At 34.1% G+C, this 13,378-nt stretch overlaps 1 protein-coding gene across 1 annotated transcript; it reads right to left on the reverse strand.

Annotated features, from left to right (window-relative positions):
• Positions 1-2,858: 2,858 nt before the first annotated feature.
• Positions 2,859-12,887, reverse strand: LOC116254893 (uncharacterized). Its single transcript, XM_031630529.2, has 6 exons — positions 12,648-12,887; positions 6,295-6,799; positions 4,070-4,412; positions 3,508-3,606; positions 3,257-3,377; positions 2,859-3,125 (listed from the first exon to the last, which is right to left on the reverse strand). Exons 1-6 carry the CDS (start codon positions 12,826-12,828, stop codon positions 2,941-2,943), a joined length of 1,434 nt encoding a protein of 477 aa, XP_031486389.1. The 5' UTR covers positions 12,829-12,887; the 3' UTR covers positions 2,859-2,940.
• Between the last annotated feature and the right edge of the window lie 491 nt (positions 12,888-13,378).

The following is a 13,378-nucleotide window of genomic DNA, read 5'->3' on the forward strand; positions in this document are numbered from 1 at the left end:
GTTAGCTGTTTGAATATTATGCTTAAGAAGATGTTTTATTGGACATGTCTATTACTAACTCTTCCCTTGTTTTGGAGCCTTGATCTTCCTGACTGTGATCCCTTTTTGTCTAAGTAGTTTACATGTTATGCTTGAGAAGTCAAAGTCACCAACCACCTGACAACATGTGGTTCGTGACTTTGACTTGAGTTAAGATCTTTTGTCTAAGTAGTTTATATGTTCTGACTTAACCGTATCCTACGTATTTGGATTCAGATTAGAACTTGAATAATGAATCTATTTTCAAAATTGAATTTGAATCCAACTAAAAGAATTAATACCCAATATTTTACATACTAAATTGAATTAGATTTTTATCCATATCACAGTCAGATGCCGATCACATACTTAAATTTAACTATACATCTGTTATCACAATTCCAAATCCAATCAGTAACGAGTTCATATATCTTTGCCAGATTCAACTAAACGATCTCAGATTCTGGTAAGAAACAAAAGGAAGGAGCCTTGCTTGACTAACGAATTTTTTTAATAATATAACATTATTTATTTCTTTATTGCTTATATTTTTATGTTTCCATCGATCGCCAACTTTGGCAACACAGCATGGTCCTTCAATTTCAAACTGCATCATCAATTTCAATTTTGACGGACAGTCCGAATTCCAACAACTTTTCATAAATACTCCCCAACCCAAGTGATAGAAAAGGACATGCATCCATGTCAAAGAAAAGGCAGAGAAAATTTGTTTATTGAAATGTCGATGAATAAGTGGGCATCCGGTCGAGTACATGATAGGTTAGTACTCGGCTTAACTCGAGTTCGAAACCTGAAAATGGGGTGTTGGGCAAGTTTGATAAATTGTCAAATCGGCCTAGGTTGGTTTGACACGACTCGATTCAACATGATAACTTATGTTTAATATTATTTTTATTAATATGTATTATTTTATATTGATAATATATTTTAGATTTTAATCAAGCCAGACCCAGTTTTGGGTTTTGAGTAGTCAGGCCGGGCCAGCGTTGCAGTAATTGGCTATGGCTTGGCCCGAGTCCAACTCCTTATTAAATCAGACTAGACCAAGCCACCCGATGCACAGCCTGGTGGTGTAGGGGTGGCTTAGTCTACCTGTTGGGTTAGGGACCTACAAAAAGTAGGTCTTTGGTTTGATTTTTATTGGGTTTATATGTTTGTGTGGTTGAAAATGATAATTAAGTTGAAGAGTGCACCGCTGCTATAATATATATATATATATATAATGAAAAGCCATCATACGTCTCTCTCTCTCTCTCTCTAAGTCATGTCTAAGTTGATGGGCTTTACTTTTTTTTTTCGTCTTCTTTTCCTGAAAATTCACAAATAAACAATCTTTGACACTGTAATTGACAAGTACCAGTTTAAAATGATAACATAAACGAAAGTTAAACATATTTAAGAAGAGCGTCTTACACCTAATAAGGAATAAATACCATATAAAAGGTCCTATATGATGCAAAATTTTTCTGTTTTATACCCTTCTTTTTGGTAATTGTAGAGGCTAAAAATAGAAGGGTGATATATATTTATACATATCTGACTTAAGAAATATGTTGTATGAATTCGGAAGAAATTAACTTTCATATCGGAGGTAAAAAAGTGCTTTAGATCCATTTTGTTATTCTCCATTCATAAAGTGTGCGTTTTTGCAATTAATTTAGATCAAATGTTGGGCAATTATTTGGAAAATTCTTTTTTTTGGATTTTTTTTAATGTATTAAATGATCAGTTTGCAGTTCCCATTATAGAGTGGGAGGAGCTTAAGTGATCATAGCCTATCACGAATTGAGTGGGCAAGAGTCCCATGGGTTAAAATTACATCATAGTTCATAATATACAAGTGGATGTAAACATTGTATGGTCAGCAAACCATAAGTCCAGTGCAAAATTCATGTTCCACATGTTTATCACTTTGTAACTTAAGAACAACGCACCTCAAATTAGTTCATGCCTTTGCTCTTAATTACATGGGCACCCAAATGAGTTAAGGGCCCAAGGCTCAAGTACTCTTCAAAGCCAGATCTAATAAAGTTTTTTCTTACAAATTGACCCTTTAAGATGTTGAGCTTACTTGAAATCTTAACACAAATTGCGGATTAATCAACTAAGAGTAAGATGTATTAGCCTTATCGACATGCTTCTTCACAGCTTATCGTTGATAATTATATTAAAAGACCAATATGAAATATCATCTACAACTTTGGTAGAAGATATTTACCTCAAGGGTTGCAGCATAGCTGGTCGGACTGGTGAGCCGGTGAAAACCTGACCATCAGTTTGATTCCTGTGGATACTATTCCTCTGGACTGCAAGCGATGTTGGTAGGTGCTGCTCTCGAGTTGAACTGATTTACCTTTAAGTTCGCACATGTCTCAAAGCAACCCTGGACCCTAAGGGTAAGAGGGAGGAGGAATGGGCTTCAACCTCTTTGGGGTATCTTTCTGATAATTGGACCTAAAACACAATCCCACGTACACAATTATTGAAATGTAGGACAATAAGACAGTTCAACTAAATGCTTATGAAAGACATCCTCCCCAACCAAATTTTCTTCTTCCACGTTGTTGAAATTGTGCTTGATCCATGTCTTGGTAAGTGCATCTATGTATGCCTAAGAATAACAATTGGCATGTCTTTGTTTTACGTATGATTTTTCATACTATTGATTAGAGAATTACTAGATGTAAAAATTGAGAAATATTAGTGTTTGCATGTAAAGAAATGTAATATACTTTGTGAGAATACTTTCATTTTTATTATTTGCTTCATTGCAACTATGAATACAAATGGTTACACATCAGGATCATGATTTGATCAAAAGAATTTAGTATAAATGGTGGACAATGTTTTCTTTTTCGTGGAGCCAATGCGAATCTTCCTTGTGCAACTCCAATGAATTCATCAAACATCTTTGAGAGTTGACAAGAAAGTTCTAACAATGGCAAGAAATTCTTCCGGCCGCTCTTCATGGGGCAAGTGACCGCAGTTCTTCATCACTTTTAAGTGCGAACCAGGCATGGCTAGAGACAGACGTTTAGCGTTCCATGCAGGAACAAGGCGGTCATGATCTCCAGTAATAATCAACACTGATTTTCAATGACAACAATGAATCAGGTTCTGAACTATCATGAAGCAGGAACTCATTCTTAAAAGAATAAGTGAATTGATTGAAAAAAAACTTTGAAAAATACAAAAAATTCGACATGCATATTGTTACCTGGACATGCAATCTCAGAAAGCCTTCTGTTGCATGATGCCATTTTCTTAGGCTTCGTACTAGTAAACAATGCTATGATATATTCCAAGACTGCCTTTTCCCAATGCTTGGCTCTTAATGGCTGCAAATAAAGGAATAATATCATGAAAATATTAGTTAATCAGAAAGATATTAATGAAAGTTCCATATATATAATTACTCATGGAACATGCAAATTAAGTAAAAGCGTCATGTCTTTTAGATATGCTTACCTTTAGATAACCATTAAGATCATCTTCCGTGGCTTCGCCTGCATCATACCACGAACTCCTAATTAATGCTACGCCAAATCTGTCAAATATGAACCTTAACTGCCACCACATTAAAAAAAAAACATAATTAATTAGAACTCAAACACTCATAAATTTCATACAAGATAAGAGCAAAGGGATCGATCCATTACAACTCTAAAGCATTGGATAAGAAGCCATAGCCACTGAAAATGGGCATTATTAAAGAAAAAGTTTGAAAATGTTAAAAGGTGATCTGCTGAATAAAACGTGCAAAAAACATGTGTTGTTTTTAAACATTAAAAACGAAAAGAACCAGATTTTTTTTATCGTAGTTTTTGCATTTTACTTTTAAGATTTTGGCTACCTCGCTTTTTCTCACCGAAGACTAATTGCTTTAAATTTCCGTCAAATACAACTTTGCCCTTTCATACCCTTACAAAATCTCGCCGTTTAAGATCCAAAAAAAAAAAAAATGTGGCTACTTAGAAAAATTTTGAGCTTATCAGTGGCCTTCAATGGGCTGCTGAACTTTTAAACTCACCACAAGAATGCCGAAGTAAGAGCGCAGAATTTCTGAAAGAAGTTTCTTGCAGAAGAAGGGGAGCAGATACAGAATCATTTTGATCATCCAAACTATGACTACTTGCGCTCGAAAACGTAGTGCACGTAGAAAGAAAAGAATGCCACGGAACATGTTCTCCCGATCGCTCCGGCCAATTTCTGCATTTTCCGGCTCCCGATCTTCTCTTCCATGTAGATCTCTTTGGTTGGAATTAGATGAGAACAGAGGTGCAATAAGCGCAGGACATACAAGGATGAGTGCTGCAACGCGTTCAGGTGCTTCAAAGTACGTATCCACCGCTACAAGACTTCCAGCTGAATGCCTGCAAAAAAAAAAAAAAAACCACAGCGGGTATAAAAACGGGTTCTTTAATGTATAAACAACATATGATTTACATATATGATAGAGTATACGCTCCCTATGTATAAGGACAGACCCAAATTTTTTTTATGAGGGGCCCCAATTCAAGTTTCTAAAATTTGACCCAGTACTAAACATCTTTTTTTTCAAAATTTTTATATAGAATAAGTGAAAATTTAAAAAATTTTACATATAAAGTTTTAATTTTTTTTTTTGAGTGGGGCCATGGCCCTTGCGGCCCTACCCCTGGCTACTGATATAATTCTTAGTCAAAGACACTTCTCTCTAGCGGTTGGGGAAAAGACACAATATCACTTCTTGAAAGGAAAAGAGCGATTGACATAGTGCTGATTTCATATAAGCACGCCAGAGCTCCAGCTTTCAGCTTCTTCAAGAGCAAAGCGGGGGGTTATATACACCTTTCCGTGTATGCATTTTTCATGTGTCATTTTAATAGTAACAAAAAATATCCACCACTAATAAACAAAAAAAAAAACTGTTTATAGAGACAAAAAAAAATCACAAAAAAAAAACATCGTCTTTTTTCTGTCTCGCTCATAACATTATCTCATACATCTGTCATTATCTCATACCTTTATTGTTATCTCATACACATTATTTCATACATCTGTCATTATCTCATATCATTGTCGTTATCTTTGACTTTTTGATATTATCTCCTACCCATCATGAACTCATACCACTTTGTCATTATCTCAAACACTATAAGTACGGAATAATGACAATGCTATGTCTATGATATAATTACTAATGTATGAGATAACAACATGATAATGACATAAGTATGAGATAACAAGTATAAAACACTATGAGTTTATAATAATGATAGGAGACATGAGATAACGGGTATGAGAGAACAACATGAGTATGATAATGACATGAGTACGAAACATGAGATAACAACATGAATATGAAGTAATGACAGAGGTATGGGATGACGACATGATTATAAATTTTCGTTGTGCACATGTAATGTTTCAACGTTAAAATAATTATGCATATGGATAATAAGGTCTACATTGGGTGTATACTTGTTATGTACACTGAAGGACATACAGAACACGATCCCCTTGAAGAGGTGGCCAATGGGTCCCGTTCCGTCGCTTCTTTGGTAGGTGCCAAAAACTTAAATGGCGATCCACCTTGTTAGCGCGAGAGATTACACCACAACAATAAATTAATAAAATATTGAAAGGATTGAAACTAATAAGAATGGTCCACAGTAAAAAAAGGGATCCTTTATTAGTAAGTCTGATGATCGCTGGTTCATAATGGAATAACTCGTGAAAAGTTGATTGTGTTTCTGATTTGTCTGAAGCAACAATTGAATGACTAATTATTAATGAATCATAGGCTTGGCCTTAGTTATTGGTGGATATAATCATGGTTTAAGTCCCTTACATGTCAACCAAGCATTGCATATGACTTTGGAGCACCATACAGATTGGTACTCTAATGTAAAATGACTAAACTACCCCCAAGCTTAAAAAAAGCTAAACAAAATATAGAGATCCCCTATGAGGACAAAGTTGGAAAAGGTGAAAAAAATGTTAAAACAACAGTAAAAGTTCTTTTCAAAAAATAATAAATACTCACTCAGCCTTCCTTTCCCCTTCTCCCAATTCGACCTTAAGTTTATAGTTTTTTTTAATGTGTAGCATGAACTTCAGATCCAAGTTATTGAGAATTTCTCAAAACATGTTTCTTTTTTTCTTTTTTTTATGCAGTCTCGGTTTTGTGATTAGAGGATATCAAACCCAAGAGAAGGAAAAATATTGAAAATGACAATTTTAAAGGAAAGATGATCTAAAAACTAAACTCACCCAACTAAAATTGCCTTGTCTGATCCCTTGAGCTTGTCCATGAAAGAAAGTGTAACAAGAGAAGAGAAGGCAGTCGAGTAAGGACTCAAATGAGTGGAGGCCGCCATTGAAGTAGAGCTCGGCTTAGGAGGGTAGTCCACCCTCGATGTCAACCCAAAGGCAGGTCTATCAAAAGCAAGAACAGTGGAACCAACCAAATTGGCGAGAGGCTTCGTCACTTTGCGCCATGAGAATACAGATGCCCCAAAACCATGGAGAAGAATCATGGGCAGTCCTAATACGCAACTTCTTGACGAGGAAAACTGAGATTCTTCCCTTTGATCGCCTTCTGCAGAATCTGCACTGCTGATCTTATGGTGAACGCTGACTCCCATGAACTCGAAGAAACAGCTATCCGGCTCCGCCAGCAGCAATGGGTCCAGCAGCTCATCCTGATCAATGCCGGCCACTGTTTTCTTCTTCTTCTTCTTCTGCTTGATTGGCCTCTTGCTGTGCACCAAATCCTCTGTAAACATGATGCGTAGCATGTTAATGAATTACCTCTCACTCAATATTCGTGCAAGATGTCTGGAAAAAACTTGGTTCGTGTGATCAGGCGTCTCCCGAATACATGTTTTTAACGATCAGAAGAAGAAATTCAAATAATTCATTATGTGTGTGTGTGTGTTTTTGTGTTGTTTGTGTAGCTTCCTTCGGAATGAATTCAAAGCAAGGGGCTGGTGGTGTGATACACTAAATAAAAATTTTTAGAAGTTTTTACAGGGGCTCATTTTTTTGAAAAATTTACATGGGCAAACTAAGGTTTTTAAGAAAAGGAAAGGTCTTGGCTTAGGAATGTCAATGGATTGGATTCGAACCGGATATATTTTTAATTATATCCGTTTTTTCGAATATTCACATCAATAATAAAAAGTCATATCCGAATCCGAATCTAAAATCATATTGTACAACATGAATATGATCCAAGTCCGACATTTATATTCATATTGAAAAATGTAATGGTTTGATATTTGTCTAATAATGAATCTGATAGGATGCCATCTGTTAAATCTGAATCCGATCTGACTTTTTAATCGGATATTAACACATCCAATTTTTCCACATTGGTCCAGTTTGATATCCAATTCAAATCAAATTCGAATAGGAATAAAGAAAAGTCATTTATCAAAATGAGTAGCTAGCTTGGAGAAAATTTGCATTGCACTCACATATAAAAGAACTAAAATGGATCCATTAAAGTAAAAGGAGAGTCTTTGAATGGAGAAAAAGAGAATTATAAAAATATTCAAAGATTTAAATGTACATATTTTTTTTTAAATTTCTAAAAAATTTAAAAAATAAATTATCGGGCCCGAATAGACTTATCGGGCCCACAAGGGCCGGCCCGGGTTCCCTTTTCCCCTGACCCGGGCCGGATCGGGCCGAGGGGTACTCAGTGGCGACCAAGCCTTGGTTCCACTGTCAATGACATATGAAATACCCTATCTTTTTAAGGGGCATCTGATATACCTAGTATCAGAATCAGGAAAATTAAGGGGCATCTGATATACCTATAATCAGAAAAGTTTAAGATTCAAAATGATTATTTTTGAATAAATTATAATTATTAAACAAACAAAGTATTTTGTTTTCAGAATTAAGAAACTAAAACTTGAAATTTTGATTTCATTCAAGTTTGAGGAGGAATTATGATTGTCAAATTTTCATTTCATCAAAATTTCAAACTACAAAACACCTATGAATAACGAGATCTTTTGAAGACAATAAATGAAAAAAAAAAACCTACTTTTTCAAAAATACCTGAACCACCCTTTTGAACTGTTGGGGTGAAAGATGGGGCACCCTGTGCTCGTCCCCTACATCATGACCAAGTAAAAATACTAAAACAAAGTTGACCATAACAATGTGGTGCACACAAGATATGTAATGACCAAAATACCCCTTATAAAGTGAAAACGAAAGGTTTTGAAAAATATAAACAATACATGGAAAAAAGTAAAAAGACTGAATAGTACACTTTATTTTCAAAAAATGTTTAAAACACACAAACCCTGGAGTGTAATAAAATGGTAATCCATGCACACAAGATATGTAATGACCAAAATACCTCTTGTAAGGTGAAAATGAAAGGTTTTGAAAAATACAAACAATACATGGAAAAAAGTAAAAAGACTGAATAGTACACTTTATTTTCAAAAATTGTTTAAAACACACAAACCCTGGATTGTAATAAACTGGTAATCCATGCACATAAGATATGTAATGACCAAAATACCCCTTGTAAAGTGAAAATGAAAGGTTTTGAAAAATACAAACAATACATGGAAAAAAGTAAAAAGACTGAATAGTACACTTTATTTTCAAAAAATGTTTAAAACACAGAAACCCTGGAGTGTAATAAAATGGTAATCCATGCACACAAGATATGTAATGACCAAAATACCTCTTATAAAGTAAAAACGAAAGGTTTTGAAAAATACAAACAATACATGGAAAAAAGTAAAAAGACTGAATAGTACACTTTATTTTCAAAAAATGTTTAAAACACACAAACCCTGGAGTGTAATAAAATGGTAATCCATGCACACAAGATATGTAATGACCAAAATACCCCTTGTAAGGTGAAAATGAAAGGTTTTGAAAAATACAAACAATACATGGAAAAAAGTAAAAAGACTGAATAATACACTTCATTTTCAAAAATTGTTTAAAACACACAAACCCTGGATTGTAATAAACTGGTAATCCATGCACACAAGATATGTAATGACCAAAATACCCCTTGTAAAGTGAAAATGAAAGGTTTTGAAAAATACAAACAATACATGGAAAAAAGTAAAAAGACTGAATAGTACACTTTCTTTTCAAAAATTGTTTAAAACACACAAACCCTGGATTGTAATAAACTGGTAATACATGCACACAAGATATGTAATGACCAAAATACCCCTTATAAAGTAAAAACGAAAGGTTTTGAAAAATACAAACAATACATGGAAAAAAGTAAAAAGACTGAATAGTACACTTTATTTTCAAAAAATGTTTAAAACACACAAACCCTGGAGTGTAATAAAATGGTAATCCATGCACACAAGATATGTAATGACCAAAATACCCCTTGTAAGGTGAAAATGAAAGGTTTTGAAAAATACAAACAATACATGGAAAAAAGTAAAAAGACTGAATAATACACTTCATTTTCAAAAATTGTTTAAAACACACAAACCCTGGATTGTAATAAACTGGTAATCCATGCACACAAGATATGTAATGACCAAAATACCCCTTGTAAAGTGAAAATGAAAGGTTTTGAAAAATACAAACAATACATGGAAAAAAGTAAAAAGACTGAATAGTACACTTTCTTTTCAAAAATTGTTTAAAACACACAAACCCTGGATTGTAATAAACTGGTAATACATGCACACAAGATATGTAATGACCAAAATACCCCTAATAAAGTGAAAACGAAAGGTTTTGAAAAATACAAACAATACATGGAAAAAAAGTAAAAAGACTGAATAGTACACTTTATTTTCAAAAAATGTTTAAAACACAGAAACCCTGGAGTGTAATAAAATGGTAATCCATGCACACAAGATATGTAATGACCAAAATACCCCTTATAAAGTGAAAATGAAAGGTTTTGAAAAATACAAACAATACATGAAAAAAAGTAAAAAGACTGAGTAGTACACTTTATTTTCAAAAAATGTTTAAAACGCACAAACCCTGGAGTGTAATAAAATGGTAATCCATGCACACAAGATATGTAATGACTAAAATACCCCTTGTAAAGTGAAAATGAAAGGTTTTGAAAAATACAAACAAAACATGGAAAAAAGTAAAAAAACTGAATAGTACACTTTATTTTCAAAAAATGTTTAAAACACACAAACCCTAGAGTGTAATAAACTGGTAATCCATGCACACAAGATATGTAATGACCAAAATACCCCTTATAAAGTGAAAATGAAAGGTTTTGAAAAATACAAACAATACATGGAAAAAAGTAAAAAGACTGAATAGTACACTTTATTTTCAAAAAATGTTTAAAACGCACAAACCCTGGAGTGTAATGAAATGGTAATCCATGCACACAAGATATGTAATGACTAAAATACCCCTTGTTAGGTGAAAATGAAAGGTTTTAAAAAATACAAACAATACATAGAAAAAAGTAAAAAGACTGAATAGTACACTTTATTTTCAAAAAATGTTTAAAACACAGAAACCCTGGAGTGTAATAAACTGGTAATCCATGCACACAAGATATGTAATGACCAAAATACCCCTTATAAAGTGAAAATGAAAGGTTTTGAAAAATACAAACAATACATGGAAAAAAGTAAAAAGACTGAATGGTACACTTTATTTTCAAAAAATGTTTAAAACGCACAAACCCTGGAGTGTAATAAAATGGTAATCCATGCACACAAGATATGTAATGACTAAAATACCCCTTGTTAGGTGAAAATGAAAGGTTTTAAAAAATACAAACAATACATGGAAAAAAGTAAAAAGACTGAATAGTACACTTTATTTTCAAAAAATGTTTAAAACACAGAAACCCTGGAGTGTAATAAAATGGTAATCCATGCACACAAGATATGTAATGACCAAAATACCCCTTATAAAGTGAAAACGAAAGGTTTTGAAAAATACAAACAATACATGGAAAAAAGTAAAAAGACTGTATTTTCAAAAAATGTTTAAAACACACAAACCCTGGAGTATAATAAAATGGTAATCCATGCACACAAGATATGTAATGACCAAAATACCCCTTGTAAGGTGAAAATAAAAGGTTTTGAAAAATACAAACAATACATGGAAAAAAGTAAAAAGACTGAATAGTACACTTTATTTTCAAAAATTGTTTAAAACACACAAACCCTGGATTGTAATAAACTGGTAATCCATGCACACAAGATATGTAATGACCAAAATACCCCTTGTAAAGTGAAAATGAAAGGTTTTGAAAAATACAAACAATACATGGAAAAAAGTAAAAGAATGAATAGTACACTTTATTTTCAAAAAATGTTTAAAACACATAAACCCTGGAGTGTATATTTGTTGTGTGCACTCAATCTCAATCTAGATGGCCCAGGCCATTGGGCCGTAACCGGTGTTAAAAGCCACCTCGTTTTTTCCCTGTCTTATGGCCGAGCTTCCCAACACCTTCTGGGACACCCAACACCTACCTCACTCCCCTAATAAATGCATGTTTTTGCTTGGATCTTTTGTTGCACTTTGTTGTTGAAAATTTGAAGATATAAGGCTTAAAATAAAATGGTAAATAAATTATTCTTGAAAAGCGTTTGCACAGAGTGTTTGATGAATGCAAAAATAATACATTTGTTTAAAAGGTATATTCCTAGGTGGCCATATATATATATATATACATATATATATATATATATATATATATATATATATATATATATATATATATATATATATATATATGATAAAATTGTTAGCTAAGGAGTGTCTTTATTTCATATGGTGAGATCTGCAGTGGTCTTAGATCCCCATGGATTTATAGCCAGTTTTAATTTTACCGTTTTTTTTATTATTTGAATTTTAGATTACACTTTTAAGATGCTGCTGCACACCTTTTTATGTAGCTTCAACTCTCAAATTCGAAGGTATAACATGTCTTGTTGTATTGAAGCAAGTTTTACCTGAGACAATTTATCTCTGTTTTAAATGTCAAATCTAGTTTTCGGACAACGGTCCAAATTTAATTTCAAAAATGGTTGAAAGCAGGAGAGAAAGTTATATGAGCCATTCAACACAGTAAAAGGAGGGAAGGAAATTTTGGTAATTCATTAAAAAAACGTCCTTCATAGTCTTTTTACTTTTTTTATTTCTAATTTTATATTTACAAAAAGTTTTTTTTTTCAATTGTTTTTCAATGTGTGTGAACTAAGAGAATTTTAGTGATTAATTATATTGGTGCACCAAAATTAATGCATAAGGCATATAGCCAATAACTAGTGCAGACATAAGTAAAGAAAAATCGCCTTCAAGTAAAAGCTTCACCTTGCGTGAAACACTTTACCTTCATTAAAGACCATAACAGCAGACACAGCAAAATAGTTATAACAGTAATTCATTTTCTGGTTTAACAAAGAAAACGTGTAAGGTTTTTTCGGGTTGTTTTCCCGACGAAAATCTTTCGTCATTTTACTTGTAAATGTTTTTCACCCGCCGACTTTAGCAAGATAAAAAGTAACAAAAATAGGTGAAAACTTGTCCAGAGCATCAATATCGGGATGGACGTGGAATTTCTTCCCCGTTCTGCCATTACGGAAGCTGCGTGAACGTGAAAGCGGCCGACTAACCTGATGCAATTTCTTCCCGTCCGTCGAGTCTCCGGCGAGCCGCGCCCTTCTCCAGATTTACCGTCGAAGATTCGACGTTAGGATCATCATGTCGGAGAACGATGGTGCTCTCCTCCCCTGGGATTCCGCCGTCGACCAAGCATGCCATTCCTCTCGCGCTCTGAACGACGTGGGCAGCCATGGATAACCAAGAGTTTTCCGGCGGCAACACTTTCGAACCGAGGAGAACCAAAGCTTGCAGGAGAGAGAGAGAGAGAGAGAGATGAATCTCTTGATGAATCACAGAGAGAGAGAGTGAGAGAGAGAGGAATCTGCTGCTTGTAGCAGGGCAGGGCATGGGCACGTATAAATAAGCGACCTTTGCCGTGCGAAATGACGAAAATGACCTGCCCGTTTTCCTTGTTTTCGGAATTGAAATCCGGATAAGTATTTATTGCGTGAACCCCGTGAGAGAAGGCCGGGTCCTCCAATAAAAACCACTTTTCCCCGTCTCAAGGAACCCGTTTGAATTAGATATTACGGACCTTATGTCCTAGTCCAAGAGGAATTCCGCACCGTGTTTGCTACCATGAAATTTCCCTGAATTTTCTATCCCAGAAGAAGTAGAAACAGTAAGTTCCGGCACAAAAATGCATTTCTTTGTGTTTGTTTGAGGAAAAACTGTGATTACACGAAACAGAGCCGTTTAGGAGTCCTACCAACCTTTTCACAAATTTAAAGAAGAGTTTGTT

This window comes from Nymphaea colorata, chromosome 5 (genome assembly GCF_008831285.2).
Source record: "Nymphaea colorata isolate Beijing-Zhang1983 chromosome 5, ASM883128v2, whole genome shotgun sequence".
Taxonomy (NCBI): domain Eukaryota; kingdom Viridiplantae; phylum Streptophyta; class Magnoliopsida; order Nymphaeales; family Nymphaeaceae; genus Nymphaea; species Nymphaea colorata.

Bases quoted from the DNA above. Each gene is read 5' to 3' on its own strand.
- LOC116254893 (XM_031630529.2), bottom strand. From the start codon at position 12,828: ATGGCTGCCCACGTCGTTCAGAGCGCGAGAGGAATGGCATGCTTGGTC. The intron at 4,413-6,294 runs GTGAGTTTAGTT...TTTTTTTTGCAG, and splicing joins GACAAGGCAATTTTAGTTGG to GCATTCAGCTGGAAGTCTTG. The intron at 3,126-3,256 runs GTAACAATATGC...ATTGAAAATCAG, and splicing joins TTCTGAGATTGCATGTCCAG to TGTTGATTATTACTGGAGAT.